This window comes from Tursiops truncatus, chromosome 7 (genome assembly GCF_011762595.2).
Source record: "Tursiops truncatus isolate mTurTru1 chromosome 7, mTurTru1.mat.Y, whole genome shotgun sequence".
In the NCBI taxonomy this organism is placed as follows: Eukaryota; Metazoa; Chordata; class Mammalia; order Artiodactyla; family Delphinidae; genus Tursiops; species Tursiops truncatus.
This window is the reverse complement of record NC_047040.1, coordinates 112151916-112179187: the sequence shown is the minus strand read 5'-3', so window position 1 is coordinate 112179187 and position 27272 is coordinate 112151916. Positions and strand designations below refer to the sequence as shown.

Sequence of the window (27272 nt, the reverse complement as noted above, 5' to 3'; positions counted from 1 at the left end):
CACGTGGGCTTGAAGGGTGGCATCGACACACAGGCAGTGCTGTCACTGTGGTGCCACAGTCAGGACATCTGGATGGGCATCTGAACCATGAGTTCTGCATTTTCCCTCCTGTGGTTTTGCCATGTTTTGCAACCTTGGTGTCGAGCTGCCTTGGCAGTTCTATTTTAAAGCTTACCAGGCCTGTGCAGAATGCCTGCTTGCTGGCTCTTGGCTGGGATGCACCCTCACTTAGCTTTGCGTCTGACCCCGGGCCCCGTCTGTGCTGGACGCCCTCCCTACCTATGTGTGGCGCTCACACAGCCTCCTGCCCGCCCTGCCCTGTCTGGCCCAGCATGCCCCCTGGTCTCCAGTTCCTGGCCCATGGGTTGGCATCCCCCTGCTTCAGCCCTTTCTCCAGGCATCCAGTTGCCAGCTCCTGCTGCCTGACCCTCCAGGGCCTCAGGGTCAATTTTTAGTCCCATTTATGAGCTGGGTCCACATCCTACCCCCGCCCCCAGTCTGGTTCCCAGCCCCTGGAAGCCTACTGTTTATTAATAGGCACATACCTAGTGTAACAGTTTTCATTTCATTTCTGTTTTCATGGACAGTAAATTAAGACCTTGCCTTGACGAAAGTGATCGATTCTCTGAAACTGTGTGCCAAGTTCTTTTATGGGTGTGTAAGACCAGTTGGATTTAAATGCTTGATTTGTGGAAGATTTAAATTCGGCTGCTTTTGGGAGCAGAAGTAACCAGAAACCGAGTTTGATTGCTTAACTGCTTGTTTTGAGCTGTTTCTCTTAGTGTTTTTAACCCAGCCTTCTAAATGGTCGCCCTCCTCGAGCTGATGTCCCTTCACCACTGGGCTCCACCCTTTTTGCTATTTATTTTTTCCTTTTTGCTATTTATTTATTCTTGCTCTTTGTTTTTACCTTAACCGCTGATAGATGAATGTTCTCTTCCAAATACATGCAAGTTATTCAGCCAGAAAGTGTTTTAGCTGTTTTTTGTTTCCAGAGCAGTACTAGAGGTATAGATGGTCATAGAAAATAAATACATCTCCACGGTGATAGAAGTTTATCCTCTAACCTGGCAAAACACAAGGCCCCCCTCCGTGGCCCATGTCCTGTACCAGGCTGGTCCCCACAGGCAGTGCGGACTGAGGTTGTCTGGGCCTGGAGGAGACCTTGTGTGTGGTTGGCAGAGGTGCATCAAGGGTCTGAACCAGGCCTGGATCCTTCAGGAGTGGATGCCTCCGGACACTGCACTCTCTGGGGCCTTCACAGGGAGTCTGGACCGTGGACTCCTGAGGGCGCCCCTCCTCACTACCCCCACCATCTGTCCTTGTGCCTCACCTTTGATGTCTGTCTCCCAAGGTACCTTTCTTGTCTTGCGCTTTTGTTTCATCTTGTCTCTGCAGCCAGTGTTCTGATGGGGAGCCTGTGTTCTCCCAGTGATCTTGGGTTATTGAAAACAAACACACACACACACACACACACACACACACATACTTTTTTTCTCTTTTCCTTTTAATCTCTTGGTGCCACCCATGCTACCAGGTTGAAAATTAGTCTCTCCGCTTTAATTTCTATTAATTCTCTGCAGCCTAGCCTAAGTGTTCTTTTTTAAAATTGTTGAATTATGTAAGGACTCGTTGTCTATTATTACCTTTTAACTGAACTGCCAGCAAACAGAGGAGGCTTCCCTTTCGTCCTGCACAGAAACAGGGAAAACGATCAGATCATATTCTCATTCAACAACAAAAGTCCTGTTATCTGCTGTTCTCGGTTTTGAATTGTGTGGTGGCTGCTGTGATTCACAGAAACCAACCTACCTTCTCCCTGGGCTGTTCACCGCAGCCCTTCCCCATTCCCAGCGCTGTTCTCTCGACCCCAACAGCCGCTCTGGGGTTCGGGCTCTCGCTGCCCCTCTCCTGCCCTCAGGCCTGGCCGGCTTCTCTACCGCTGTAATCTGCCTGTGTCCTCGGCCCAGGTGCACACGGCGCCTGGCGCTGGGGTCACGTTGGCTCTGCCCTGCTCTGTGGCTGTGCGGCTCTGTGCATTGCCCTGATCATCTGTCAGAGTGTGACGACCCCACCCTGAGGGTGACTGTGCGGATGACTTGTTGGGAAGTTGTAGGGTGATCTAGGCTGAGGGGTGGACGGTGCCACGTTGGGGAGAAAGGGGGGCAGCAGCCATGGGGTCTCTAGCCCGGCACTGGGAACCTTGACCTCCTGCTCACCTGAGGTTGCCTGACCCCCATCTGTGGTCCCCTGAGCCCACTTGGGGTTCTCTGATGCCTGCCTGTGGTGGCCACCTGAGGTTCAAAGGGTGTCTTCCTTGGGCCTTGGCTCTGGTCACACATCGGCTCCAAGTTCAGGAAGGGTGCCCCCAGCTCGCTCTGCTTGTGAGCTACGCCAGAAGCATTGTCTAGGTGCTGGTCCTGGGTGGAGTGGGGTTGGGTGCCCCTCCATGAAGGGGTCCATGTCATGGCAGGAGACGGGAGGTCCCCTTACGGAGGCAGGATTTCAAAGACCCTGCCCTGCACAGAACTGAGCCTGAGTTTCGGTTGCAGGATGGTGTGTCAGCTGAGTCAGAAGAGGCCCCTGGACCCTGGGAGCCCCTCACCCAAGGGCAGGGGCCGGGGAGCATAGGAGGAGGAAGCAGCTGGGCCCCGGGGTCTCGCTGGCTATGAGTGTTGCGGTATGTCACAGCACAGCATCCCTGCATCTCGGCCCTACCGGGGAAGCTCGCCCACTCTCCGCCTCTCCAGCTCACAGGCGTGGGCACACCGTCTGAGTGCTAGGGCCCTGCCGTGGGGCCCCAGGACACTGCCCGTTAAAGGATCAAGCAGGGTGGGTGGTGGTGCACAGGGCGGGTGAAGTGCTACCAGCTCAGAGCTCTGGCTTCCCACTCGCCCACCCTACCTGTGGGGAAGTTGCTGAGGAACTGTCCAGAGTACGCGTGTCCCCTGAGCCCTGGGGATCCCTTAGTCAGGGACACTCCAGCAGCAGCAAAGTGAGATCAGCATGTCTTTTTTTTTGGCTGCACCGTGCGGCATACAGGATCTTAGTTCCCCCTACCAGGGATCGAACCCGTGCCCCCTGCAGTGGGAGCGCGGAGTCTTAACCACTGGACCGCCAGGGATGTCCCAGTGTGTCCTTTTTTGAAATCTTTATTTTAAAAACTCGTAACTTGTTCATAGCTTGTTAAAAGAAAGTTCCGCTGACATATTTAAATTCATCTTGATAACTTGACAAGCCGTAGGGATCAGAAACAGGGTTAGGAACTACTGCTGAAAGGAATCAGTCAAGGAAGAAAAAGCCTGGCTTTTATGTTGTTGGGTGGACAACGGTCTGTTTGCAGTTGTTTCACCCCCAGGGGGAGGAAGGATGGGTGGTGGGGGCGGTCACAGACCAGAAGTGCTGATGCTGGTACTTTCAGACTGAGGCCCGAGTGGGTCAGCTGGTTTTTGCTCTCAGCAGTCTTTTTCTGCATCGAGCCTGTATTGTTTTATGATCAGAAAAAACACCAGCATGGGGATGGTTTTCGTGGCCAGTCAGCAGAAGGGTGTAGGGACCCTGTCTGGGAGATTCTGCTCTACCCGACCTTGGCTGTGTTAGTCTGGGCAGCTTAGGCAGACTCCCTCACAGTGCTGGAGGCTGGAAGTCTGAGATCAAGGTGTCGGCAGGGCTGCTTCCCTCCGAGGCGCCTCTCCTTGGCTTGCAGACGGCCGCCTTCTCGCCGTGTCCTCACGTGGCCTCCCCTCTGTGCCTGTGGTCACATGCCACCCTGCTGTGACCAGACCCCAAGCTGTGGAGCCGTATGAGCTCCTTTGAGCTGAGCCAGAGGAGACAGAAATGTAATCAAGTTGTTAAACCATAAGCTCCCGCATGGCCGCACGGGCAGGTTTGAGTGCGTTCCAAATGTGTTACTTTAGTTACGCTCTTGGGCTTTGGCACCAGTGGAAGCCCGCTGCAAAGGCATGTGGGTCCTTCAGATGTGGTTGAGGCTCTGCCCCAGGGCCTTGCAGTGACCAGACACACAAGGCCCCTGTGTCGTGCTGGGAAGGAACCCCAGTGGGCCCGACGTGAGGCTGGGAGGAGGGGCCGGCGAGGCTCTGGGTCTGGGTGGCAGCAGGCACAGGGAGGGAGCGTGGGCCACCCCTGATGAGGGGCGGCCGTTAGAGATAGAGAAAAGTAAATGGATTTAAAGGGAATTCTGAGCTGTCAAAGAAGAAGGCGAGATGGAGACTGGGGACTTGAACTCGGAACTGGCAGTTCCAGGTTTCCTCAACAGGTGAGGCAGAGGCCGGGCAGACGTGCATTTGTGGAAGATGCACAGGTTGGAGAGTCGCGGGGGTGCCCGTGGCCCTGGAATTGGGTGTTTGTAGGGGGTGTTCCTGACCGAAAAACATGGGGAGGAAAATGCAGCAAATAAGAGAGAGCCTCCGTGAGTGACGGCAGGGCCTTGACCCGTAGTCCACATGAAGCTTAAAAGATGCTATGAAAGAATGTTCAACAACGTCAACGTTTTTTGGAAGTTGGAAGGGAAAAGTAGCTTACAAAAGAGCTTCTATCATCTTGTTTCTGTGAGAAATCAGGGGATTATGGATAATTTCTTTTACCTTTCTGTATTTTCTGATTTATCTACAATAAATATTGCTAATGTTTTGCTCCTAATTTTTTTTTTTTTTTTGCTGTACGCGGGCCTCTCACTGTTGCGGCCTCTCCCGTTGCGGAGCACAGGCTCCGGACGCGCAGGCTCAGCGCGTCCATGGCTCATGGGCCCAGCTGTTCCGCGGCATGTGGGATCTTCCCGGACCGGGGCACGAACCCATGTCCCCTGCATCGGCAGGCAGACTCTCAACCACTGCGCCACCAGAGAAGCCCACTCCTAATTTTTTAATTGTAGTAAAATATACATAACATATAAAATTTGCCATTTGAAACATTCGCACTGTTGTGCAACCATCACCACCGTCCATCTCCAGAACTTTCCCCATCTTCCCAAACTGGAACTCTATGCCCATTAGACAGTAACTCCCCAGTCCCCGCCCCTCCACCCCCTTGGTAACCACCGTTTTACTTTCCTTCTATGAATTTAGCTCCTCTCATGTGAGTGGAATCGTGCAGTATTTGTCTGCTTGTGACTAGCTTATTTCCCTTAGCGTGTCTTCAGGGTTCATTCATGTTGTAGCATGTGTCAGAATTTCCTTCCTTATTAAGACCAGATAATATTCCACTGTATATATAAAACACAACAAAGAAAAATATCCTTACACATTGATTGGAAATAAGTTGAACATTTGACATTTTTCCTAGGATGTGACCCGTGTGTGTCACGGAGGCTTTCTGCAACCCTCCTGCACCAGTTCCGTACCTGGGTTCTCCTGGACTGTCCTGGGCAGAGGTGGGGGAGGGAGGGCGTCCCGCAGGCACTGGGCAGACAGCCAGGGCGGCCTGTCATGTGAGCTGTGTGGCTGTCCCAGGGTGGTTGGCCCGACCAGTTTTTCTCGTTGACCCGCGGGGGTGGGAGGCACAGAGGTGAGGCCAAGCAGCCCTGAGGGGCCGCAAGATCATTGCAGGGCAGCCTGGCCCCTTGGAGGCCATCAGCTTTGAGGTGCCGTGTGCGGGCACCACTGGAGCCCCGCACTGGCTCTGCAAGGCAGTGACCAGGTTGAGGACGTGGCGCTATGCATCCCCTGTCCTGGGTGTGTGTCTTTTCTTGAGCATGTGGAACAGGAAGTTGTGATGATAGAAGGAAGTTGGTAATGGAAGGAAAAAGTTTTCATTATTTTGAAAAATATCTGCTACATTTAAAATTCGTAGTTAGCACCGTGCTGTCGGGAGGGGTGTTCTGTGAACCGCCGTCAGGCCCCGTCGCTCCCTTGGTGTCTGTCCTGTGTGTCCTGCTGATCTCCTGTTGCTGGCTGAGACCTGTTGTTGTCTCCAGGGTGGAGTTACTTCTCCTTTCGGTGCCATCAGCGTTTGCCTGGTTTGCACTCTCTTGTTAGTGCATCCACCCTGAGTGTGGTTCTGTCTCCTTGCTGAATGACCTTCTGTCGTTATGCAGCCCCAGTCTTTATCCCTGGTAACTTCCTGCTCTGAAGTTGGCTTTGTCTGACTCTCAAGTAGTCCAGCTTCCTTTTCTTGCACAGTTTCTCTTTCCCCCTTTTACTGTCAGCCTACCTATGTCATTATGTTTTTGTTTTTGTTTTTTTGCGGTACGCCGGCCTCTCACTGTTGTGCCCTCTCCCATTGCGGAGCACAGGTTCCGGACGCGCAGGCTCAGCGGTCATGGCTCACGGGCCCAGCTGCTCCGCGGCATGTGGGATCCTCCTGGACCAGGGCACGAACCCGTGTCCCCTGCATTGGCAGGTGGATTCTTAACCACTGCGCCACCAGGGAAGCCCTAGAGGCTCTTTTTTTTTTTTTTAATTTATTTTATTTTTGGCTGCATTGGGTCTTTGTTGCTGCGCGCGGGCCCTCTCCAGTTGCGGCGAGCAGGGGCTACTCCCCGTCGCGGCGCGCGGGCCTCTCATTGTGGTGGCTTCTCTTGCTGTAGAGCATAGGCTCTAGGCCCGCGGGCTTCAGTAGTTGTGGTTCGTAGGCTCTAGAGAGCAGACTCAGCAGCTGTGGCGCACGGGCCCAGTTGCTCCGAGGCATGTGGGAATCTTCCCGGACCAGGGCTCGAACCCGTGTCCCCTGCATTGGCAGATGGACTTCTAACCACTGCGCCACCAGGGAAGCCCCGAGGCTCTTTTTTTTTTTTTTTTGGCGGTGCGTGGGCCTCTCACTGTTGTGGCCTCTCCCATTGCGGAGCACAGGTTCCGGACACGCAGGCTCAGCGGCCATGGCTCACGGGCCCAGCCGCTCCGTGGCATGTGGGATCCTCCCGGACCGGGGCACGAGCCCGTGTCCCCTGCATCGGCAGGCAGGCCCCCAACCACTGTGCCACCAGGGAAGCCCCATAGTTCTCTTATATATTACGTTTCTATACACTGAATACTCCATCAGACAATATTTTCATTTTTGCTTTCAGCCACCAAACATCTTTTAAAGACCTCTAGAGGAAGCTGTCTACTCTGTTTACTCACTGTTTACCCTTTCTCTTGCTTTTGCTTTTTATGTCCCAAGTTTCCTTCTGGTATCACTTCCTTCTGAACTTGTGTTCACCTGCTGTCTATGAATCCTTTTGATTTTCCTTCATCTGATAATGTCCTTATTTCATCTTCATGACACTTCTTTTTCAACCTAAAAAGTGTCTTCTACTTCTTTAGGTCCCCCTGGTTTCTGGGGAGAGGTCGAACGTGGTCTCTAGGTCATGAGCCACTTTTCTCGGGCTCTTTTTAAGATATTTTCTTCATTGTCTATTTTTCAGCAGTGTGACTGTGATGTGTCTGGGTAGGGATTTCTTTAGTTTATCTTGTTTGGGGTCTGTTGAGCTTCCTGAATCTGCAGATCAAAGTTTTGTCACACTTGCAAAGTTTTCAGTCATGTTTTCAGCTGTTTTTCCAGCCATGCCCACTTTGCTCCCTTTCTTGCACTCTGATGAGACTGTTAGACTTTTTCTCTTGTCCCAAAGGTCCTCAAAGCTCTTCATTCTTTTCAGTCTTTTTTCTCTCTGTCATTCAGATTAGATCATTTCCATTGCTCTGTCTTCAAGTTCACTGAATCTTTCCTCTGCTTTTAAGCTCATATGGGGAGTTTTTAAAATTTCAGTATTGTATTTTTTAGTTCTGAATTTCCATTTGGTTCTTTATATCTTTATTTATTTATTTGCTGTCTTTCAGTTTTTTTGTTCGGTTCAGGAGTGCTGTTTGTTTAGAGCATTTTTATAGTAGGTGCTTTAAGTCTGGTAGATAGTTGTAGCATCTGTTATTTTGGTATTGGTATCTGTTGCTCATCTTTTCCAACAGGGGTTAAGACACTACTGGTTCTTTGCTGAGTAGTTTGGATTGCAGCTGGACATTTTGGATATTATAGTATGAGACTCTGGGTCTTGCTTAAATCCTAGGAAAATGTCGGTGTTTCCATTTCCATTTCCAAACGAGGCAAACTACCTCGTTTGATTTAGGTGCAGTTCTGACCTGCCCTCTCTGGGTTACGGTTCCGTGTCAGTTCTTTGGAGCCTCAGCCGTGCCATTGGATCTGGCCTGTGTGTGCGTCCTGTGGCTGTCTGGGACCTGGCCGTGGTCTCAGGGCTTGGGGTGTCAGGATCAGATCCACGCAGCCTGGGGGTGGGCCTGACATTCATGAGCAACTTTGGGGGCTTGCTCTTCCAAGCTTCTTCCTCTCCACACTGGCCTTGGGGCTTTCCAGGGGCCTGGGGTTCCCTTGTTGGTCCTCTAACCAGTATGCCCGGGCTTTGGAAGCCTGCCCTGCCGTACACTTCCACGCCCATGCCTTGCCTGGGGCCCAGTTGCTATAGGTGGAGCAACTGGGTGCTTCTTCCTTCAGTGTTCTTGTCCAGCCCGCTTGCTGCTCTTTCCATCTCAGAATGAACGTAGCTTCCCATGTAGCTGCCCCACGCAACCTGTCTGAGGTCAGAGCTACCCCAGGATCCTGCCAGGGGCGGAGCTGCTTGGTGTGCCCGTCTGCAGTCAGAGCTCGTCCCTGAGTCCTGTCCAGGGTCACAGCAGCACTCAGCGGAGGCAAGCTGGAGTGAGCTGACTCCTCTCTCCTGGAGCTGGCGTAGGCGTGGCAGGTGAAGTCCGTCTCTGTTGCTGTGCTTCTGTCTGGCAGCTGCAGAGTCCAGGCTCTCAGGCCTCTGCCAATAGTCCTTCCCTATTTCCTCCCCTTGGCCGCCGGCCTTCACCTCAATGGGCGCTGCAGGCTGCCCTGTATTCCTGGAGGCAGGGCTCTGGCCTCATCCATCTCTGTCCCTATTGTGTGGCCCTGCTTGGAGGACGCACCTGGGAAGCGCCACTGGCAGGGAAGCACCATCGGCCCCTGGAGGCAGACATGGTACTGGAGGAGCTGTTCCCACCTCCAGCTCAGTGAGGGGTTGCCAGTCCCTCACGGAGAGCCCTCCAGGATGGTGGCCCTGAGGTGGTAAGGTGGCAGGGGGTGATGGCACGTGTTTTGGCCCATGCGCCCTACTCCACGACCAGCAGAGGCTGTATTGTGACTCCCCTGCTGGTGAGCCTAGAGAGAGATGCCTAGAGAGAGATCCCCAGGGATGGGCCGAGACCCCTCCAGCATCCCCAGCTCCCTGAGGAGAGGGCACAGGGGAGCAGGGTGCTAAGCACCCCACCCTGGAAGGATTGGCAGGGTGCCCCTGCCCTTCCTCATGGCCTGGGGGGACTCTGTGTTTTGTCCTAGGGCAGGATGGCAGCCCAGGTGACGCTGGAGGATGCGCTGTCCAACGTGGACCTGTTGGAAGAGCTGCCTCTGCCCGACCAGCAGCCCTGCATCGAGCCCCCGCCATCCTCACTGCTCTACCAGGTGGGTGCTGGGCGGCCGCGGGATGCGTGGCCTGTGGTGCTGACCTCTACTTGATGGTTTTCTTCTTTCTTGCAGCCAAATTTCAACACTAATTTTGAAGACAGAAATGCATTTGTCACTGGCATTGCAAGATACATTGAACAAGCGACCGTCCATTCTAGCATGGTAACTCTGCGCAGTTTCCTCTGGGGGGATGGCATGTCTGAATAGCAAATGTCACTTTGGTATTATCCTGATAGGATACATAGTGAGGAAGAAGAGAAGAAAGTGAATGAAGTGTTTTATGTTTTTTTAAAGCACCTTTTTTTTTTTTTTTTTAAATTATAAGGACAATATATGCTCTTTCTGAAAACCTGGCTTCTGTGGCCCAGAGAAAAACTTTGTCAGCATTTTGAGGGAACCCATTCTCCCTCTTTTGTACTTGTACTCAAGCATACCAGGTACACACCCATATGGGATTTAGATTGCATAAATGAATTGCATTTTATTATAATTATGTATTTTAATGATTTCATGAACATTTTAACATGTCATTAAAACGCACCAGATGAAGTAATTTTTAATGGCTGTCTAGTCCAGTTTTTAAGTGTTCAAAATTTAACTATTTTTGCAAATTTTAACTAATTTGCAAAATTTAACTATGTTTACTTAGTTTGCCTTGATTTCTTCTAGTAAAAAATGCTGTGATGAACATCTTCCTAAATACATCATCATTCTCACTGGCTAGATTTGTAGAAGTGAAGTTACTAGGTCAAAGGTTGTGAGCATTTTAAAGCATCTTAAAAACATTACCAAACTGTAGTCAACATTTTCAGGGACATCTGTGCAATTTTTGCCATTTTTACCAAAGGAAATAACGTGAAAGAAGGAGTAGACACGAAAGCAGTTTTGAAATGATGGCAGTCCTCTTCCCATGGATACCCTCCCTGGATTTTAAGTGCTTTCCCTCCCCGCCCTGGGGACAGCAGAGTGTGTTAGTCTTCCTTCGGGGCCAGGAGGCTCTGTGTGGCTTGGTGGAGCGGCTGTGAGGACCCCGTGTGCGTTCAGCTGCACTGCACGCTTCCCATGTCCCCAGCTTCAGATCTGCACTGCCAGTAGGTGGCTTGGGGCTGAGTGGGGCTGAGGTGTAGCGGCTACGGCAGGTGCCCTGGGCTGTGCTGCCCCTGGGCAGAGGTGGCTGCATGTCGCTGATACCCCTCTTCAGCCTGCAGAAGCCATGGGGGTGTTTGGGGTGGTCTGCAGTGTCACCAGTATCTTAGCAGCTGTCTCTTGGCACACAGGTCCTGGTGCTTTTCTGTCCCTCAAAGAGAGGGTCCTCCTGGCCTCTCCACCATGGTCACCATGGTTTATGGCTCTAGCTGTTGGCGATTTGGCATCTCCTTTTTTATGATTATTTTGCTTGCCTTTGATTTGCCCCGTGTACCCTTGCAGAACGAGATGCTGGAGGAAGGCCAAGAGTACGCCGTCATGCTGTACACCTGGAGGAGCTGCTCTCGGGCCATCCCGCAGGTGCCCCATCCCAGCCGGACCCCAACCCCCACTGGCCACCCCCTCATCCTTTCCACTCGTCCCTGCCCAGTCAGACCCCGCCCCACCTCTGGCCTGCTCCATCTCAGGGCACTCCCCACATCCTCTCAGGGTTGAAGCCTCTCTATGTCATGTTTGTTTTCTCCCAGGTGAAATGTAACGAACAGCCTAACAGAGTGGAAATTTATGAGAAAACCGTGGAGGTCCTTGAGCCTGAGGTCACAAAACTGATGAATTTTATGTACTTCCAGGTAAAACAGTGAAATAATCCTAGGGGTTTAGAGCAGAGGAATGAGATGGTGGCACCATCTACCAACTAAACAAAGTGCGTGTAAATTCAAGCGATCACAGTAGCTCTGAGACCAAAGGGAACTAAGCCTTAGACAGTCCAAAGCGTTACTGGCCCTTTCAGAATAAATGCTGCTTCTGGGTTTCACTTCTCTTCTCCCCTCCAGAGTGAATTTGTAGTTCCTGCAGGAAGACTGCTTTCTGTCAGTACGCTTACAGGCTTACACTTTCGATTCATCTGGTTTTGGGGTGTTTTCTCCCCACTGTCCACTCTGGTGGGCTTCGTCCTGGCCTTGGCTCCTTCTGGCCCTTGGGTTAAACAGAGTGGCCACAGGGAGGGACTTGCTGGCTTTTTTAAAGACATAGTTTAGAAATGTGTGAAAGTTTTTATTATAGAATCCTTTAGCAAAGGGAGAAGATAGAACTTCTTAGGTGATGAATTTTTGTCTTATCTTAACAATTGTCAAGTGGAACTCCTCCCACCCCCTTTTTCAACTCTAAAAGCTAAAGCAGTCTGCTTTACAGACATTCTATTGGAGCATTTTGCTCAGTAACTTTGCTGGAGCAATCAACAAAATTCTTTTACTTTGGGGACATAGTTGGTAAAGTGCAAAGTTGATGATGATTGTTACCGAGCAAAGGCTCGTGGAAATCACTTTCTAGAAACATGTCTCTTTACCCGAGCTGTAAACATGCACCCCTGGTTGGGTGTTTCATCAGCGAGTAACGTGACTCTGGACCCTGTGCTTGGAGCTGGGCTTGGGGTTGGCCCATCCCTGAAAGCCGCGTTTCTGCCCCTGCTTCCTCTGCACAGAGAAACGCCATCGAGCGTTTTTGTGGGGAGGTGAGGCGCCTGTGTCACGCGGAGAGAAGGAAGGACTTCGTGTCTGAAGCCTACCTGATCACCCTGGGCAAGTTCATCAACATGTTTGCCGTGCTGGACGAGCTGAAGAACATGAAGTGCAGCGTGAAGAATGACCACTCAGCCTACAAGAGGTGATGAGCGCGCCTGGGACTCAGGGCCGGGTTCCCGAGCGCACTCGCGTGCGGGGTGCAGTGCCCACGAGGGCCAGTCTCGTCCCGCGGAAGTGTTCTCCTGGGCGGACCGCCAGCGCTGCGAGGCGTGCTTGTAGGCTTTGGGAGCGGAGCGGGGCGGGGCGGGGGTGGGGGCGGGCCCTGGACTCTCAGCCCAGACAGCAGTGATGTGCTCTGAGCCTGTATGGGGGCGGTGGTGCGTGGGCGCTGACGCGCTGAGCGTCTTGTCCAGGGGGCTGGAGGCTCCACGCCTGCTGGGGCCGCCGCTGCTCGTCGCTGGCTGGCTGGTGGGCATCCCCGGCAGGCGGGCACCGTCACCGCAGTGGGCACAGCTGGCCCCGGCACCCACAGGGCTCCCCAGACCAGTTGTCCTCCAGAGCGGTTTTCTTTTCGAATGTGGACAGCTTCTGGAGAAGAGAATTGGAAAAGGTGGGCACGGCTCGGCGCTGCAGCTGCGACACTGAGTGTGTTGGTGGCAGGTAGAGCGGAGCTGCTGTCCTCTAACTGACTCTCTAGAAAGTCTGCCTGGGACTGTTAAAACATGTTGGCTGGAATGAGATGCTGACTTCTGTTTCCTTTGCTAGACAAGGAATCTTAGCTATAAAATTAAATTAGAAGAGATTTTATTTTGTGTCTGAATAGGCTGTGGTTTCATTTGTAGGGGAAGAAAAAGAATTTTTCCTCTGCCCTTCTAGGTTCTTGCCTGAGTACCACCGCCTTTAAGAAAACAGTGATTAATAGGAGAAAAACAAATATAATTTCATTTCATGAGTATGGGGGTCACAAGATATGAGACCCAACGAAGTGACCAAAGGAGGCAGTGTTTATACCTTTGTTTTTTGGGTTTTTTTTGGCCACACCTGGCAGCGTGTGGGATCTTAGTTCCCCGACCAGGGATGGAACCCGAGCCCCCTGTAGTGGGAGTGCCACCGGACTGCCAGGGAATTCCCAGCGTTTATACCTTTGAAACAAAGAAAAAAAAAATTTGTGAAGAATTGACAAGACAAAGAAGTTTGAGTTGGGGTGGCCAGTGAGTGAGCAGGTTGGAAGGTTAGCTCACACGGCCTTCTCAGCCTTGAACGCCCCGTCTCTGGTGATGACGATGTCTCCCGACCTCCTGGTGCAGGGAGGGGACCTTTCATGTGGGAGGTTTGTTTCCTGCTTTCAGGGGCACAGAGGAGGTCAGAATGCCCTGCTGTGGCTGTTTCTTAAGTAACTTCAATTCTGAATAATTCAGTATGCCACAGTGGCATATTTGGGGGCGGCCTACCCTGAACCCCAACACGTACTTAAAATCGTGCACCTATTGCTGTGTCTTTAAAATGAAGTCGACTGGAGATGAGGCATGAAGCAGATTTGAGGAGGGGATGGCACTGGAAGTTGAGCTAGATCTCCCAGACTTTAAGCCTCATTCGTGTGAAATAAGTTCAGGCGTTCCATTCATCACCTAGAGTTAGCTCTGCACGGAAGCCTAGATCTTCAGAACGACAAAATCTTTTGAGTTGTCCTGTTAACTCCGCTCCGGTAGGAAAGTCTGGAGTTGTCTCCATTTGATGCCAGTTTTGTGGGACTCCAAGTGCGTGTGACTCTTGGTGGAGTGTCGGGGCTTCGGAACGTCCCAGCTCAGGAGAACAACTGCTGCTCCTGATGGCACAAATCACTTGTCGGGTGATTTGGAGCAGCTTTCGCAGCCTTCCTGACTCTATCAGGGAAATGGGGAGGTGGACAGCCCCAGGGGTTTTAAATTTTAAAAAGGTTTCTTTTCTCCCTCTGTCTCTTAGCAGCAGCACCTTTATTTCAAAGCCCAGTCTGGAAAATAGTTTAAAGATACGGCTGCTCTGTGGAAGGCCCCCGGGCACCCCATTCAGAAGTTGCCCAGCGTGTTTGCTACCCCCTAGGCTCCCCTAAGCACAGAAGAGGGCCTGGGCACCCCTCACCCTTCCAGCAGCCTCTTCCTGTGACCTATGTTTGGTATCCCGGGTTGGTTGGTTTACTTTCCCAGACAATAACCTCCACTTCTCCCTAGCCCTCACACTCCCACACTCAACACTCAGAACACATTTTATGTGCACCCAGCTGGTAGTTACAGCCTTTCCTGAGTGTAAATGCCAGATGACCCATATAGTCATGGTGAGGCTTAAGGAAAATAAAAGCAGGTATTCTTGGTCCCTTCCTTAGTTTCCACTCCTGCAGCTTCAACACCCACTCAAATCAATACAGTAAAGTGAACACTTTAAAAAAGAATGTAAACATATCAGTTAATATTGTTTCACTGTATATCATTTTTTAAAACTTAAGAAGTAAGCAAGATTGCAGATTATTTCCCACCCGAAAAGTTCTGACGTAGGTGGTCTGCAGCTGACGGGGTTCCATAGTGTTGAGGAACCAGAGCTCCTGCTGTCTTCATTTGTTGCCTTGTGGCCCAGGATGGCTGCTTGAGCTCTAGCTGTCATCTCTGTATTCCAGTCAGCAGGAAGGAAGGAGCATTGAAGGGCCCACAATATTCCTTACAAGTAAACTTTCAAGTGCCTTACAAAGTTTTGCATTACATCTCATGGCTCAGCAGTTGGTCACAGCGTGGAGATGAGAATGAGGCACATTACTGCACCACAGAAATTCAGGGTTTATTCTGAATAAAGGGAATGGAAGGGAAGGGAAGGGAAGGAAAGGGAAAGAAATGACAGTTGGGGTAGGTTACCAGTCTTTGCCATGAAAGCTTTTCTTTAGTAAAACCCCAGAGGTTCTAGGTTGCACGACAGGTCCTTATGTGGGCAGTTTCCGCTAAACTTTTTTGGGGAAGCCCTAGGTGTGCAGAATCCTCATATGTGCTTTCACCCTCTTTGCAAAAACTAGAGACTCAGCCTGTGTTGCACAGGATTTGTTGGACCTCAGTGTACAGGTCCTTCTGTGTCCACCGTTCCCTTGTCAGCCCCATTGGGTAGGTCGTATAGCTATTGCTTTTCACAGGTATGGTAAGTGAGAGTCAGGAGAGTTCAGGAGGTGTGATATTGATTTATAATAAGAAATATGTATTCATCCCCATTTCTGACACTGAACTCCTAAAACCCTTAGAATTTCCCATGATAAAAGCAAGAAAGTTTCTTTTGTTATGTAAATGTGGTGACTTTGGAAAGCCTCTAGTTACCCTAAGGATGGGGGCTGGTCACCAGCAGAATCAACCCTGTAACTACAGGGTTGGAACTTTCAGACCTACCCTCCTGATCTCAGGGAGGAGAGAGGGGTTAGAGGTTGAATCCATTGCCATTGCCCAGTGATCTAACCAAGCATGTTTATGTGAGGAATCCTCCATAAAAACCCCAAAGGACAGGGTTCGGAGAGCTTCCAGGTTGGTGAACATGTGGAGGTTTCGGGGGGAGTGGTGCTTGGAGAGGGCATGGAAGCCCCACCACCCCCCGTCCCCATATGTATCTCTTCCATTTGGCTGTTCTGAGTTATATCCTTCCATAATGAATTGTTAATCTAGTATATAAAATGTCTGTCTTCTCAGTTCTGTGAGCTGCTCTAACAAATTAATCGAACCCAAAGAAGGGGTTGTTGGGACTGCCAATCTGTACCTGGTTGGCCAGGAGCACAGTGACAACGTGGACCTCCAGCTGGTGTCTGAAGTGGGGGGATGACGTGGCAGTCTTGTGGGACTGAGCTCTTAACCTGTGGGGTCTGATGCTATCTTCAGGCAGTGTCAGAATTGTAACACCACTGGCAACTGGTGCTAGAGAATTGCGTGGTGGTGTGGGAAAACCCAGCCCTCATGTTAGACTTGGTACCGGATCTTTAGGTTTGTCCAAGATGGAGCTGCAAATTGGTGGTGGAATCAGGATTCTGTCTCAGACCTTTGGCACCAGAACTATGCGTGGTGTGGTCCCTGACTGTTGGGAGGTTTGGCTGCCCAAAAGTTTCCCAGCAGAGAACCTAAACAGTGTTGGCCATCTTTGTCACTCAGCAGAGGGAGTGTCATCCTTTCTCACACTTGGGGACAGGGAGCCCAGGGGAGAGGCCCATGTATAGGTGCCCTTCAGGAAGGCCTGTGAGAAGTGCTGCCACATCTCTGAGGAAGTCCATCAGCTATGGACAGTAGGGTCATGAGCTATCCAGGTTGCAAAGAGACTTACCTGGAGTTCAGGGGAGAAGCTGGAGAAGGCTGAAATTGTAACCGGCATCTAAGATGCACATTTCTACAGATAACTGTAGTGAGGGTAAAATAATTTTGATATTCCCACGCTGTTTTTCTTTAAAGTCATTAAGCATGTTGGTTGATTAACCCTTTTTTTCCCCCTTTTCATAGGGCTGCTCAGTTTTTACGTAAAATGGCAGATCCACAGTCCATCCAGGAATCACAGAATCTGTCCATGTTCCTGGCCAACCACAACAAGATCACTCAAGTAATTCACACTCTTGCCGCTCTGGCTGATGGGGCGCATCACTGGGGGGCTGAGGGGCGGAGAGCGGTCAGTGACACAGGTGTCTCACTCTGTGTTTCAGTCTCTGCAGCAGCAGCTCGAAGTGATTTCTGGCTATGAAGAGCTCTTAGCAGACATTGTGAATCTGTGTGTGGACTGCTATGAGAACAGGATGTACTTGACGCCCAGTGAGAAACACATGCTTCTCAAAGTACGTGTGTTGAGGGTAGGCTGCCAACAGCACCATGAGATAGGGGCAGCCCTGCTTTCGTGAATAGGCTGCACTTTATGGTCGTTTGGCCAACCTTTTCTCTCATGCTTGTGTGTGTGTGTGTGTGTGTGTGTGTGTGTGTGTGTGCGTGCGCACATGCAGTTTGCCCTACAAGTCCTTGATGCATTCCCGTGTGTTCCAAGCTTGACCCCATTGCCAGGTAGATCACATGCCCGTCCCTGGAGAAGGTGCTCGTGGGTGAGGAGTCCCTGGTCAAGGGCCTTTCTCAGTATAAAGCCTGTAGCGGAGGTTATACCAGATTCTACGTGGTAGGGATGTAATTCCTAGAAATTTAGTATACTGTGTCACCATGATTATAGTAGACTTTTGTTGGTCAAGAAACATGCCATTTACCATATTTCTCATTATTATTCTGTTTCAAATTGGGGAGGTTTTCAATGATGTTTCTCACTGGGAAGATGAGAAGGCGGTTTTTTTTTTTTTTTTTCAAACAAAAGTTTAATAACTTGTACATGGGAGAGACCCAGGAAAACTGAGTAACTCTGAGAAGATGCTTCTGCCATTCTCTTCACTCTGCTCTCTACCTTCATGGAGGGCAGCTCCGGGGGACCCTGTTCTGGGTGTCCTGCTGACCCAAAGCCCTCCGTGCAAGTGGGCCCATCTCCAATACTTCTTTCCTGCTGGAGAGCAGCACGGAGGGATCAGAGCAAGAGGACACTGTCCAGTGGAGTGCTTTGTGGCAGTGGAAACATTCTGTTTGCATCTACCTGGTGCAAGAGCCCCCTGGTCATAAGTGCTTATGGAAATCCACATTTAGTATTGCCTTGTGCTTGATGAGAAGTGGAGCTGTTGTATGCACCTGGAAGAGGACACAAAAAATGACATAAAATAGCTTCATGTGAAGGGATAGCTATTAATTTCCGAGGGACTTTTAAAAATGCTTTTTACCAGAACTAGAAATATTAAAATGACAAAAAGAAAAATCTCATTGGTAAAGGCAAATATACAGTAGAGGTAGTAGATCAACTACTTACAAAGCTAGTAGCAAGGTTAAAAGACAAAAGTAGTAAAATCATCTATATTCACAATAAGTAGTTAAGGGATACACAAAAGATATAAAATATGATGTCAGAAACATTAAGCGTTGGTGGGGAGTAAAAATGCAGGGTTATTAGAATGAGTCTGAACTTGAGATCATAACTTAATCATATATATATATATGATCATATATAGCCATATATATATATATATATATAAACCTCATAATGACCACAATCAAAAATTTATAAAAAAAAATTTATACTAGATACACAAAAAAGAGAAAGGAATCTAAACATAAAACTAAAGATAGTCATCAAATCACGAGGGAAGAGAGCAAAAGAAGAAGAAAGGGACAAAAAGGAACTCTAAAAAAAACCCCAGGAAACAATTAATAAAATGGCAAATGGAAATATCTGTTGTGTTTTGGGGATTGGAAAAATTAACATTGTTAAAATGACCATACTACCCAAGGCAATCTACAGTTTTGGTGCAACCCCTAACAAAATACCAATGGCATTTTTCACGGAACTAGAACAAATAATTCTATCATTTGTATGGAAACCAAAAAGACCCCAAATCGTCAAAACAAATCTTGAGAAAGAAGAACAAAACTGGAGGTATCACATTCCCTGATTTCAAACTATACCACAAAGCTACAGTAATCAAAACAGGAAGGTATGGCACAAAAACAGACACATAGATCAATGGAACAGAGAGCTCAGAAATAAACCCACACTTAAATGGGCACTTAGTCCATGACAAAGGAGGCAAGAACATGTGACAGGGAAAAGACAGCCTCTTCAATAAGTGGTATTGGTAAAACTGAACGGCTACTTGCAAAAGGATCAACCTGGACTACTCTCTCACACCATATACAAAAATAAACTCAAAATGGGTTAACGATTTAAACGTTAAGACCTGAAACCATAAAACTTCTAGAAGGAAACATATATTCTGGATCTGTCTCCTCAGGAAAGGGAAACAAAGGTGCAAATAAACAAATGGGACTACATCAAACTAAAAAGCTTTTGCACAGTGAAGGAAACTATCAAAACGAAAAGGTCACCTACTGAATGGAGAAGACATTTGCAAACAGTATATTCAGTAAAGCGTTAATATCCAAGATATACGAAGAACTTGTACAACTCAATATAAAAAAAAAATTCAGTTTAAAAATGGGCAGAGGATCTAAATCGGCATTTTTTCCAAAGAAGACATTTTTTCCAAAGAAGACAGTGCTGGCGAGGATGTGGAGAAGGATCCCTGGTGAACCCTGGTGGGAATGTAAATTGCTGCAGCCACTAGAAAACAGTATGCTGGTTCTTCTACAATTACCATAGGATCCAGCAGTTCCACTTCTGGATGTTTATGTGAAGAAAAGAAAAAGATATATGCACACCAGTGTTCATTGCAGCAGCATTGTTAACAATAGTCAAGACACAAAAGCAACCAAAGTGTAACATTGATAGATGCATAGGAAGATTTTATATAAATAAATAAATAAATAAATATATAATGGAATACTGTTCAGCCCTAAAAAAAGAATGAAATCTTGCCATTTGTGATAACATGAATGGACCTAGAGGGTATTATGCTAAGTGAAATAAGTCAGAGAAAGACAAATACCATATGATTGCACTTATATGTGGAATCTAAAAAACAAAACAAATGAACAAACATAAAATAGAAACAGACTCATAGATACAGAGAATAAGCAGGAGGTTCCTAGTGGGGTTATTGCGGGGTGGTGGTGAATGAAATAGGTGAGATTAAGGGGTATAGACTTCCAGCTACAAAATAAATGAGTCACTAGGATGAATGTACTCCATTGGAAATATAGTCATTAATATTGTAATGTCTTTGCGTGGTGACAGATGGTAACTAGACTTATCGTAGTGATCATTTTTTAATGTGCAGAAATATCAAATCACTATGTTGTGCTCCTGAAACTAACATAGGTTGTAGGTCAACTATACTTAAATTTTTTTAAAAAGTGCTTTTTGAAAGAAGAATGGTCATTTCTAAGTTATGAACTGTAGCAGTATAAGTGTTTATGGGTAATTAAACTTGCAGGTCTGAGCTTTATGTGCCATTTTGTGATTTGCAGGTCATGGGGTTTGGTCTGTACCTGATGGATGGGAGTGTCAGCAACATTTATAAACTAGATGCCAAGAAAAGAATAAACTTATCCAAAATCGACAAGTACTTCAAGGTGAGTTACAGTTTCTAGGTAAACCTTTTTATTGAAGTGTATGCAGTTTGAGCTTTAGGAGGTCAACCTCTGTGGCTTTGTTCTGTGCTGGGAAATGCAGTTGTGGCTGGTGGGTGGGTAGGTGGAGGTAGACTGTCTCCTACCCTGTACCAGATTTGCCTGGGTTTGAACCTTGTCTAACAGAATGGTGCCATGTGTACTCTTTTGTGTCTGACTGCACCCATTCACTTTGTCAGATCATCCCTGTGGGAGCCTGCAACTGTAGTTTTTACATTTTCATTGTGGTGTAGCAATGCATTTAATGACTAACTGCAATTTATTTATCCATTCTGTCGTGATGAACGTGAGATTGTTTCTGGATTTTGGCTTGTCCGAACAGTGCTGCTCTGATTCGTGCACATCTATGCACATTTCTGTTGGATGAATACCCAGTGGTGGATTGGGTATTCATCCAATAGAATGAACATTTTCAGTGTAGTAGATACAGCCTCACAACTCTCCCACATGGCTGTGCTGACTTGCATCACCACCAGCGGTGATTCTACATCATGGCCATCACTTGGCTCTGTCATTTTTGGGGGAGGAGGGGGGCATCCTGAAGGGTGTGTATGTATATCCTTGTGATTTTATTGGCTACTGTTTCCTTGTGGTTTACTTGATGTTTCCCTGATGGCTTTTCACAGTATTATTAGTCTTTTGTGTGTTCTCTTTGTGAAGTGTCCTTTCAAGTCTCTCATTCTTTTTTTCCCCTGTTGATTTGTAGTTCTTTATGTATTCTGGGTATGTGTCCTTTGTCAGATACATGTGTTCTAAAATACATGCATTTCCCCTATGTGGCTCTTTTTTTTCACTTTCTTGAAGAGTCTTTGGTGAACTGAGGTTCTTAATTTTAATGTGGTGCAATATATCAATCTTTGATGTCCACTTTAAGAAATCTTTGATAAAGCAGACTCTCGAGAATTTTCTTTTGTGATACCTTCTAGAAGCATCACCATTTCTTTTCCATCTAGATCTATAATGCCCCTGGAACTGGCCATGTGTATGCTGTGAGGCAGGGGGTTGATATTTTTGGATTTTTTTTTCCTGTTCTAGATATCCAGTTGACTCTGTCCAATTATTGCAAAGACTGTTTCCCCTCCATTGCTCTGAGGAGTCACCTGTGTCATAAAGCAGGTGTCTGTATGTGTGTGACTCTGCCTTAAGTTCTCTGTTCTGCCCCACTGGTCTGCACCTGCGCTCCAGGGCCATGCTGGCTTTAGTTGCTGTAGGTTTCCAGCAGGTCTACTTACCAGTCTTCAAGTTACGTTCTTCACAATTGTCTTGAGTATTGTCCCTCCATCTTTTGAAATACGTTTTAGAATTGACTTGCTGATTTACACATACACACAGAAAACCCATAAACCATTTTTCCTCTTGGAATATTGTTTGTGATTCCGTTGAATCTATAGATCAATTTAGGGAGAATTGATATTTTTAAAATACTGTGTCTTCCAATGTACATGAACCTAATGTATTTCTGTATTCCCTTAGAATTTTAAAAATTTCTTTAGAATTCTTGGTATTGTTTTTGTCTAGAAGTCTTGCACATATTTTGTTGGATTTCATAATATATACTTTTTATTTATTTTTTGATGCTATTGTAATTTTTTTCTCTTTAGATTTTTGTTTTCTAATAGTTCCTAGTATGTAGAAATACAGTTGATTTTTTTTTTTTTTTTTAATGACCATGGATCTAGCAACAAGGTAGGTTAATTTTAATTTTTTTTTTTTTTTTTTTTTTTTGCGGTATGCGGGCCTCTCACTGTTGTGGTCTCTCCCGTTGCGGAGCACAGGCTCCGGACGCGCAGGCTCAGCGGCCGTGGCTCATGGCCCCAGCCGCTCCGCGGCATGTGGGATCCTCCCGGACCAGGGCACAAACCCATGTACCCTGCATCGTCAGGCGGACTCCCGACCACTGTGCCACTAGGGAAGCCCTAATTTTAATATTTAATTGGTTTTATGAGAGTTGGTTTTTAACTTTTATTTTGTTCTTCTTAAAGTAAACGTAGAAGTTGTTTACAACTTTTTTGCAGTAAGTGATTTGCAGAGATAGCATTCAACCCACAGTAATTATTAGCATTATTCATTCTTCTTGCGATTGTATTTGGTGACTAAACATATTTAATGACCCTGGGTTATTTTTTATTCTTTGAATACAGCAGCTCCAGGTGGTTCCGCTGTTCGGGGACATGCAAATAGAACTGGCAAGATATATCAAGACCAGCGCCCACTATGAGGAAAATAAATCTCGGTAGGCAGAGTGAGCTGTCCAGTTAGAGCATTCTGCAGTGTTCTCACTGTGGTTCCTAACACTCCACTTATCTATCCAGAGATGCCACCTTTGACATTTTCAACCACGTGGAACCGAATGCGTGATATGGTAGCCTTTTCCATGAGTGGATGTTTACATTTAAATTCATTTACAAATGCAGTTTATTTCCTTAGTGGGATAGCCACATTTCAAATATTTTAATAGTTTTGGTCAGCACAGATATAGAACTTTTCCATCATCCCAAAGAGTTCTGTTAGTGCTGGCCACAAGTACGGAAGTATAACCAAATGCTCTGGGTGTTTATAAAAGCTTAACAGCAGCCTGCTGGGGAGCGGCTGGATATTCACGTGTAACTTACAGAGGGTACAGAGCTATCACCCAAGGGCCCAACCAGGCCAGGCCCAAGGTCTCTGTGGTTGAGAATGGTCTTTACAGTTTTAAAGAGTTTTTTTTAAGATGATGGCTCTATGGCTGATGTGTGACAGAGACCGTGTAGCCCCCAAATCCTATAGCATTTGCTTTCTGGACCTGTCCTGAGAAAGATGGCCAATCCCTGTCATAAAGCATCTGCAGCTCACAGTTAGAAATGATAATGAATACACGGTACTTTTTATTGTAGCTTCCACATATCCACTTGAGTTTCATAGGATGCTTTAGTTGACTTTTGCCAAACACGTGGTCTCCATTCAGCCATGGTTTTGAAAAATACAGTTGCACCTCAATCTGGCTACTCAAAGGTAAACAGTCTTTTTCTGTGAAGACCAAATTGTAAACATGTTAGGCCTTTCTGGCCACATACTCTTTTTTGTTGTTGTTGTTTTTAAACGACTCTTTAAAATTGTAAAAACCATTTTGTATGGCTCTATGGCCATGCAAAAGGTACTCGCATTGGGCCCACGTTGTATGTAGTGTGCCAGCCTCTGTGCCAGCTTGTTTCCTAACACATCTGCCATTAAATCTGATATGTGATCACCTTCCTATAAATTACATTCACTAATCTCTCTTCACTTCAGCATCAACTTGAGCTCTGATTTGGAGGGTGTGCTGATTTCCATGGTATAAATGGAAATGCCTGAGTTTAAGTTAACAATGTACAACTCACCTCCTACCCTAACAAACACAGTCAGATCCAGATCATACGTAATTGTAAAATCAGTAAGAGAATCAGGAAACAAGGAGTTTTGCATACTTTATTTTTAATATGCTCTGTTGTAAGTCGATGGCCATTATTACCAATTAGATGCTGTGTTTCACAGCCACCAAGGCAGGTGCCTGAGCGTGCAACAATCAGCTCCAAGAGCTCAGCCCAATGGCGTAGTACCTTTGTCTGGCCACAGGGGGTGGGCGCAGAGTGGGCAGATGTTGGCATCAGGCTCTGGGCTCCTTGCCTCTCCTGAGGTGGACATGCTGTCTGGGGCCTGCAGGGGAGGCCAGTGTGTTTAAGGTGGACCCTGGCAGAGGGCCTGGGCCTTGTGTGCTTAGTGCACACTCAGGGAGCTGCCTTTGCTCATGCTGTAATCACGTGATCCTGTAGTAAAATCAGAAAGTTAAAAAGTGATGCTGCTTGAGATAGTGTACTGATCGCCTTGAAAACTCGTAATCTGAATCCTTCCCTTCTAGCAAAGGGGACCAACTTGTTAAAACATGGTGTGAGTTGGTGCTGAGTGTGAGGGAACCAAGGGAACCGCTCTGAGCCCAAAGCAAGGCCCATGCTTTCTGCCCAAGAAGTCCAACAGATTTAATTTTTTTTTTTTCTTTTGCGGTATGCGGGCCTCTCACTGCTGTGGCCTCTCTCGTTGCGGAGCACAGGCTCCGGACGCGCAGGCCCAGCGGCCACGGCTCACGGGCCCAGCCGCTCCGCGGCATGTGGGATCTTCCCGGACCGGGGCACGAACCCGTGTCCCCTGCATCGGCAGGCGGACTCCCAACCACTGCGCCACCAGGGAAGCCCAGATTTAATTCTTGATACACATTTTTCCACCACATTGACTGTATCCGTTTGCTGCTGAAATGTTGTGTTGTGCACATAGTTAGCTATAGCAACACTGTCTAATTTCCAAGTTTCAACTCTCTCATTAAGGATAACTTTTGTCCCTGAGTCCTTGGCTGTCTTGTTTTGTACTATAGCTATGTTTTCATATGTGAGTAATAAGGAAATATTAGTTCCTGCCTACTCTGCAGTAATCTGTCAAGGGGCCCTGCAAGGGTGTTGCAGTGTCCTGAATTCAGCAACACCTCTCAGCTTTGTGGTAAGTAGTTTGCCGATTAAGGAGAAATTACGGTTCCTTTTCCAGAATACAGACATGAGAAGGTAGGACGCAGCCCTGACACAGGGAGATGAGGCAGGCCCGGCTCTGTTTCCATGCGGAGAATTCCACGTTTCCTCTGCACCTCTACCTCTTGGCTGCAGCGGGGCTCCCGGGGTGGTAGGTGGGCCTGCTGTGCATGTGCCCTCAGCCAGTCGCTTATCAGGTAACTCATGCTTCCCCTTTACCACCAGATGGACGTGCACATCCTCCAGCAGCAGCCCACAGTACAACATCTGCGAGCAGATGGTACAGATCCGGGAGGACCACATGCGCTTCATCTCGGAGCTGGCGCGCTATAGCAACAGCGAGGTGAGTGGCCTCTGCCTGCAAAGCGCACCTGGGGACATGGGGTCTGGTGTGGCCCTTGTATTCTCTGCGCCCAAATACTACCATTGATCGCTTTGAGAAACGTAGTTTAGCACTGCGTGCTTAAAAAGCACTGATAATAATGGATGAGGAAGGGCAAATATAATGGAGTTTGTTTGGATCTGTTCAGCTGTACAAGAAAGCATCTTCTTTTTTCAGAAAAATGTTAACACGGGGCTGAGGACTGAGGTGAGACCATGAATTAAGTGCATTTCCTAGTGTAGTTCCGTGGTTCCAAGCTGCTAGGAGAGGGGTGGGGAGAGTGGAGGACGTCAGGAACAGAAGGGGTGGTTCTGACTTGCGCCCCTTTCGTGTCTAGAGGGAGAAAGTGCAGGAGCCTCCGAGTCGGTGGGCAGATGCGTCGAGTGCCCAGAGGAGACCTGGAGTTGCGTGTTGGAGGAAGTGGGGTCTCTTCGGCCGTGGGCCTTGTTAATTCCTTCCAGCTTTGCTGCTGGACTCTCTGTGTCCTTGCTTGGGCCGGTCGCGTTCCCCACACCTGCCCCAAGCCTGGCTCCAGGCCATTGCTGCTCGCGCATGGGGTGGGTGGCACGGGGGTCTGAGCGAGGGGGAGCGGCAGCGGGAGTGTCATTTCTCACGTCTTAGTGGACTGGGCACTGAGGTCAGGGTCAGGGCGGTGGTCAGTGGTGTGGGTGCTACAGGTGGTCTAGAGGAACCCGGGGACTTGGGGCCACATACGCAGGTCTGGTTTCTGAGATCGCGGTACCTCGGGGTTCTCGGGAGGCCCATCACATTTGGGGGGAACAATCTGTTGGTCCTGCTCATTGCAGGACAATGTGCACTCTATCCCTCACCCCCGAGCACTTGTCGTCATGTAACGAAGATGACTGAAAGACAGCCCCAATGCTTGGGGCACATTGCCTCCTTGCAGACCCCAGGTGGGCAGCCGACTCCCCATGAGGAACGTTAGCTCACCCCTCTGTGGAGGCCAGTGCAGCCCGAAGAGTAGAGGTGGGGGCCAGTCCCCAGGACTTCATGATTTAGTTGTAAACTGAGTTCCTAAGATGTTCTCAAACAACACAGAGAGCTGGCTTCTACCTTTCCAAATCGGAGCCCTTGACAGCGTGCATGGTTCCTGTGTGCCTTCTGGTGTCTGCTGTTGTGCCTTTATAATCAGATGATGGTTTTTTGTTTTTTAAAAAAGGGCGTATGCGTGTTTTTTTTTTTTTAAAGAAGATGTTGGGGGTAGGAGTTTATTAATTAATTTATTTATTGTTGCTGTGTTGGATCTTCATTTCTGTGCGAGGGCTTTCTCTAGTTGTGGCAAGCGGGGGCCACTCTTCATCGCGGTGCGCGGGCCTCTCACTATCGCGGCCTCTCTTGTTGCGGAGCACAGGCTCCAGACGCGCAGGCTCAGTAGTTGTGGCTCACGGGCCCAGTTGCTCCGCGGCATGTGGGATCCTCCTAGACTAGGGCTCGAACCCATGTCCCCTGCATTAGCAGGCAGATTCTCAACCACTGCACCACCAGGGAAGCCCATAGATGATGATTTTAATAAGAGAAAAGAGATCCACCTTTAAAAGCTTTGCACAGTTTATTTTTAAACAGATTTATGAAGACATAATCCACATACCAGACAATTCTCTGATTTAAATTATACAATTCAAAGGTTTTTAGTCCATTGCTGAACATTTTCATCATCTCCCAGAGCAACTCTGCACCCATAGCAGTTACTCCCCATTCCCCTTCCTTCTAGCACGTGGCAATCTACTTTCTATCTATGGATTTGCCTACTGGACTTTATATAAATGGAATCATAATATGTGCTCCTTGGTGACTGGCTTTTTTCATTTGACATAGTATTTTTAAGGTTCATCCATGTTATAGCATGTATCAGTAATTTTATGGCTTATTTATAATATTTATAATAATTTTATGGCTGAATAATACTCCACTGCTTGGACACACCACATTTTGGTGGTTTGTTCATCTGCTGTTGACTGATGGACAGTGGGTTACAAATAATGCTACTGTGAACATCCTCGTACAAGTGTTGTGTGGACGTAAGGTTTCATTTCTCTTGGGTAGCTATCTAGGAATGGAATCGCTGAGTCTTATGGCACCTCTGTGTTGAACATTTTGAGGAACT

The 27272-nt window shown here is 48.1% G+C and overlaps 1 protein-coding gene across 3 annotated transcripts in view; it reads left to right on the top strand.

Moving 5' to 3' along the window:
* The window catches only part of CYFIP1 (cytoplasmic FMR1 interacting protein 1), a 93028-nt gene that overhangs the window by 18354 nt on the left and 47402 nt on the right, over positions 1-27272 (top strand). Inside the window, exons 1-11 of one of the 3 annotated variants that reach the window (XM_019931789.3) lie at positions 8664-8686; positions 9304-9426; positions 9502-9591; positions 10858-10935; positions 11103-11204; positions 12056-12237; positions 16580-16676; positions 16777-16905; positions 20075-20179; positions 22378-22469; positions 24991-25108. In XM_019931789.3, the coding sequence (XP_019787348.1) occupies positions 9310-9426; positions 9502-9591; positions 10858-10935; positions 11103-11204; positions 12056-12237; positions 16580-16676; positions 16777-16905; positions 20075-20179; positions 22378-22469; positions 24991-25108 (1110 nt within the window). In that variant the 5' untranslated portion in view covers positions 8664-8686; positions 9304-9309. Of the gene's footprint in view, positions 1-8663; positions 8687-9303; positions 9427-9501; positions 9592-10857; positions 10936-11102; positions 11205-12055; positions 12238-16579; positions 16677-16776; positions 16906-20074; positions 20180-22377; positions 22470-24990; positions 25109-27272 lie in introns of those variants that run through there. The other 2 variants (XM_019931788.3, XM_073807858.1) reach the window with 2 other exon arrangements.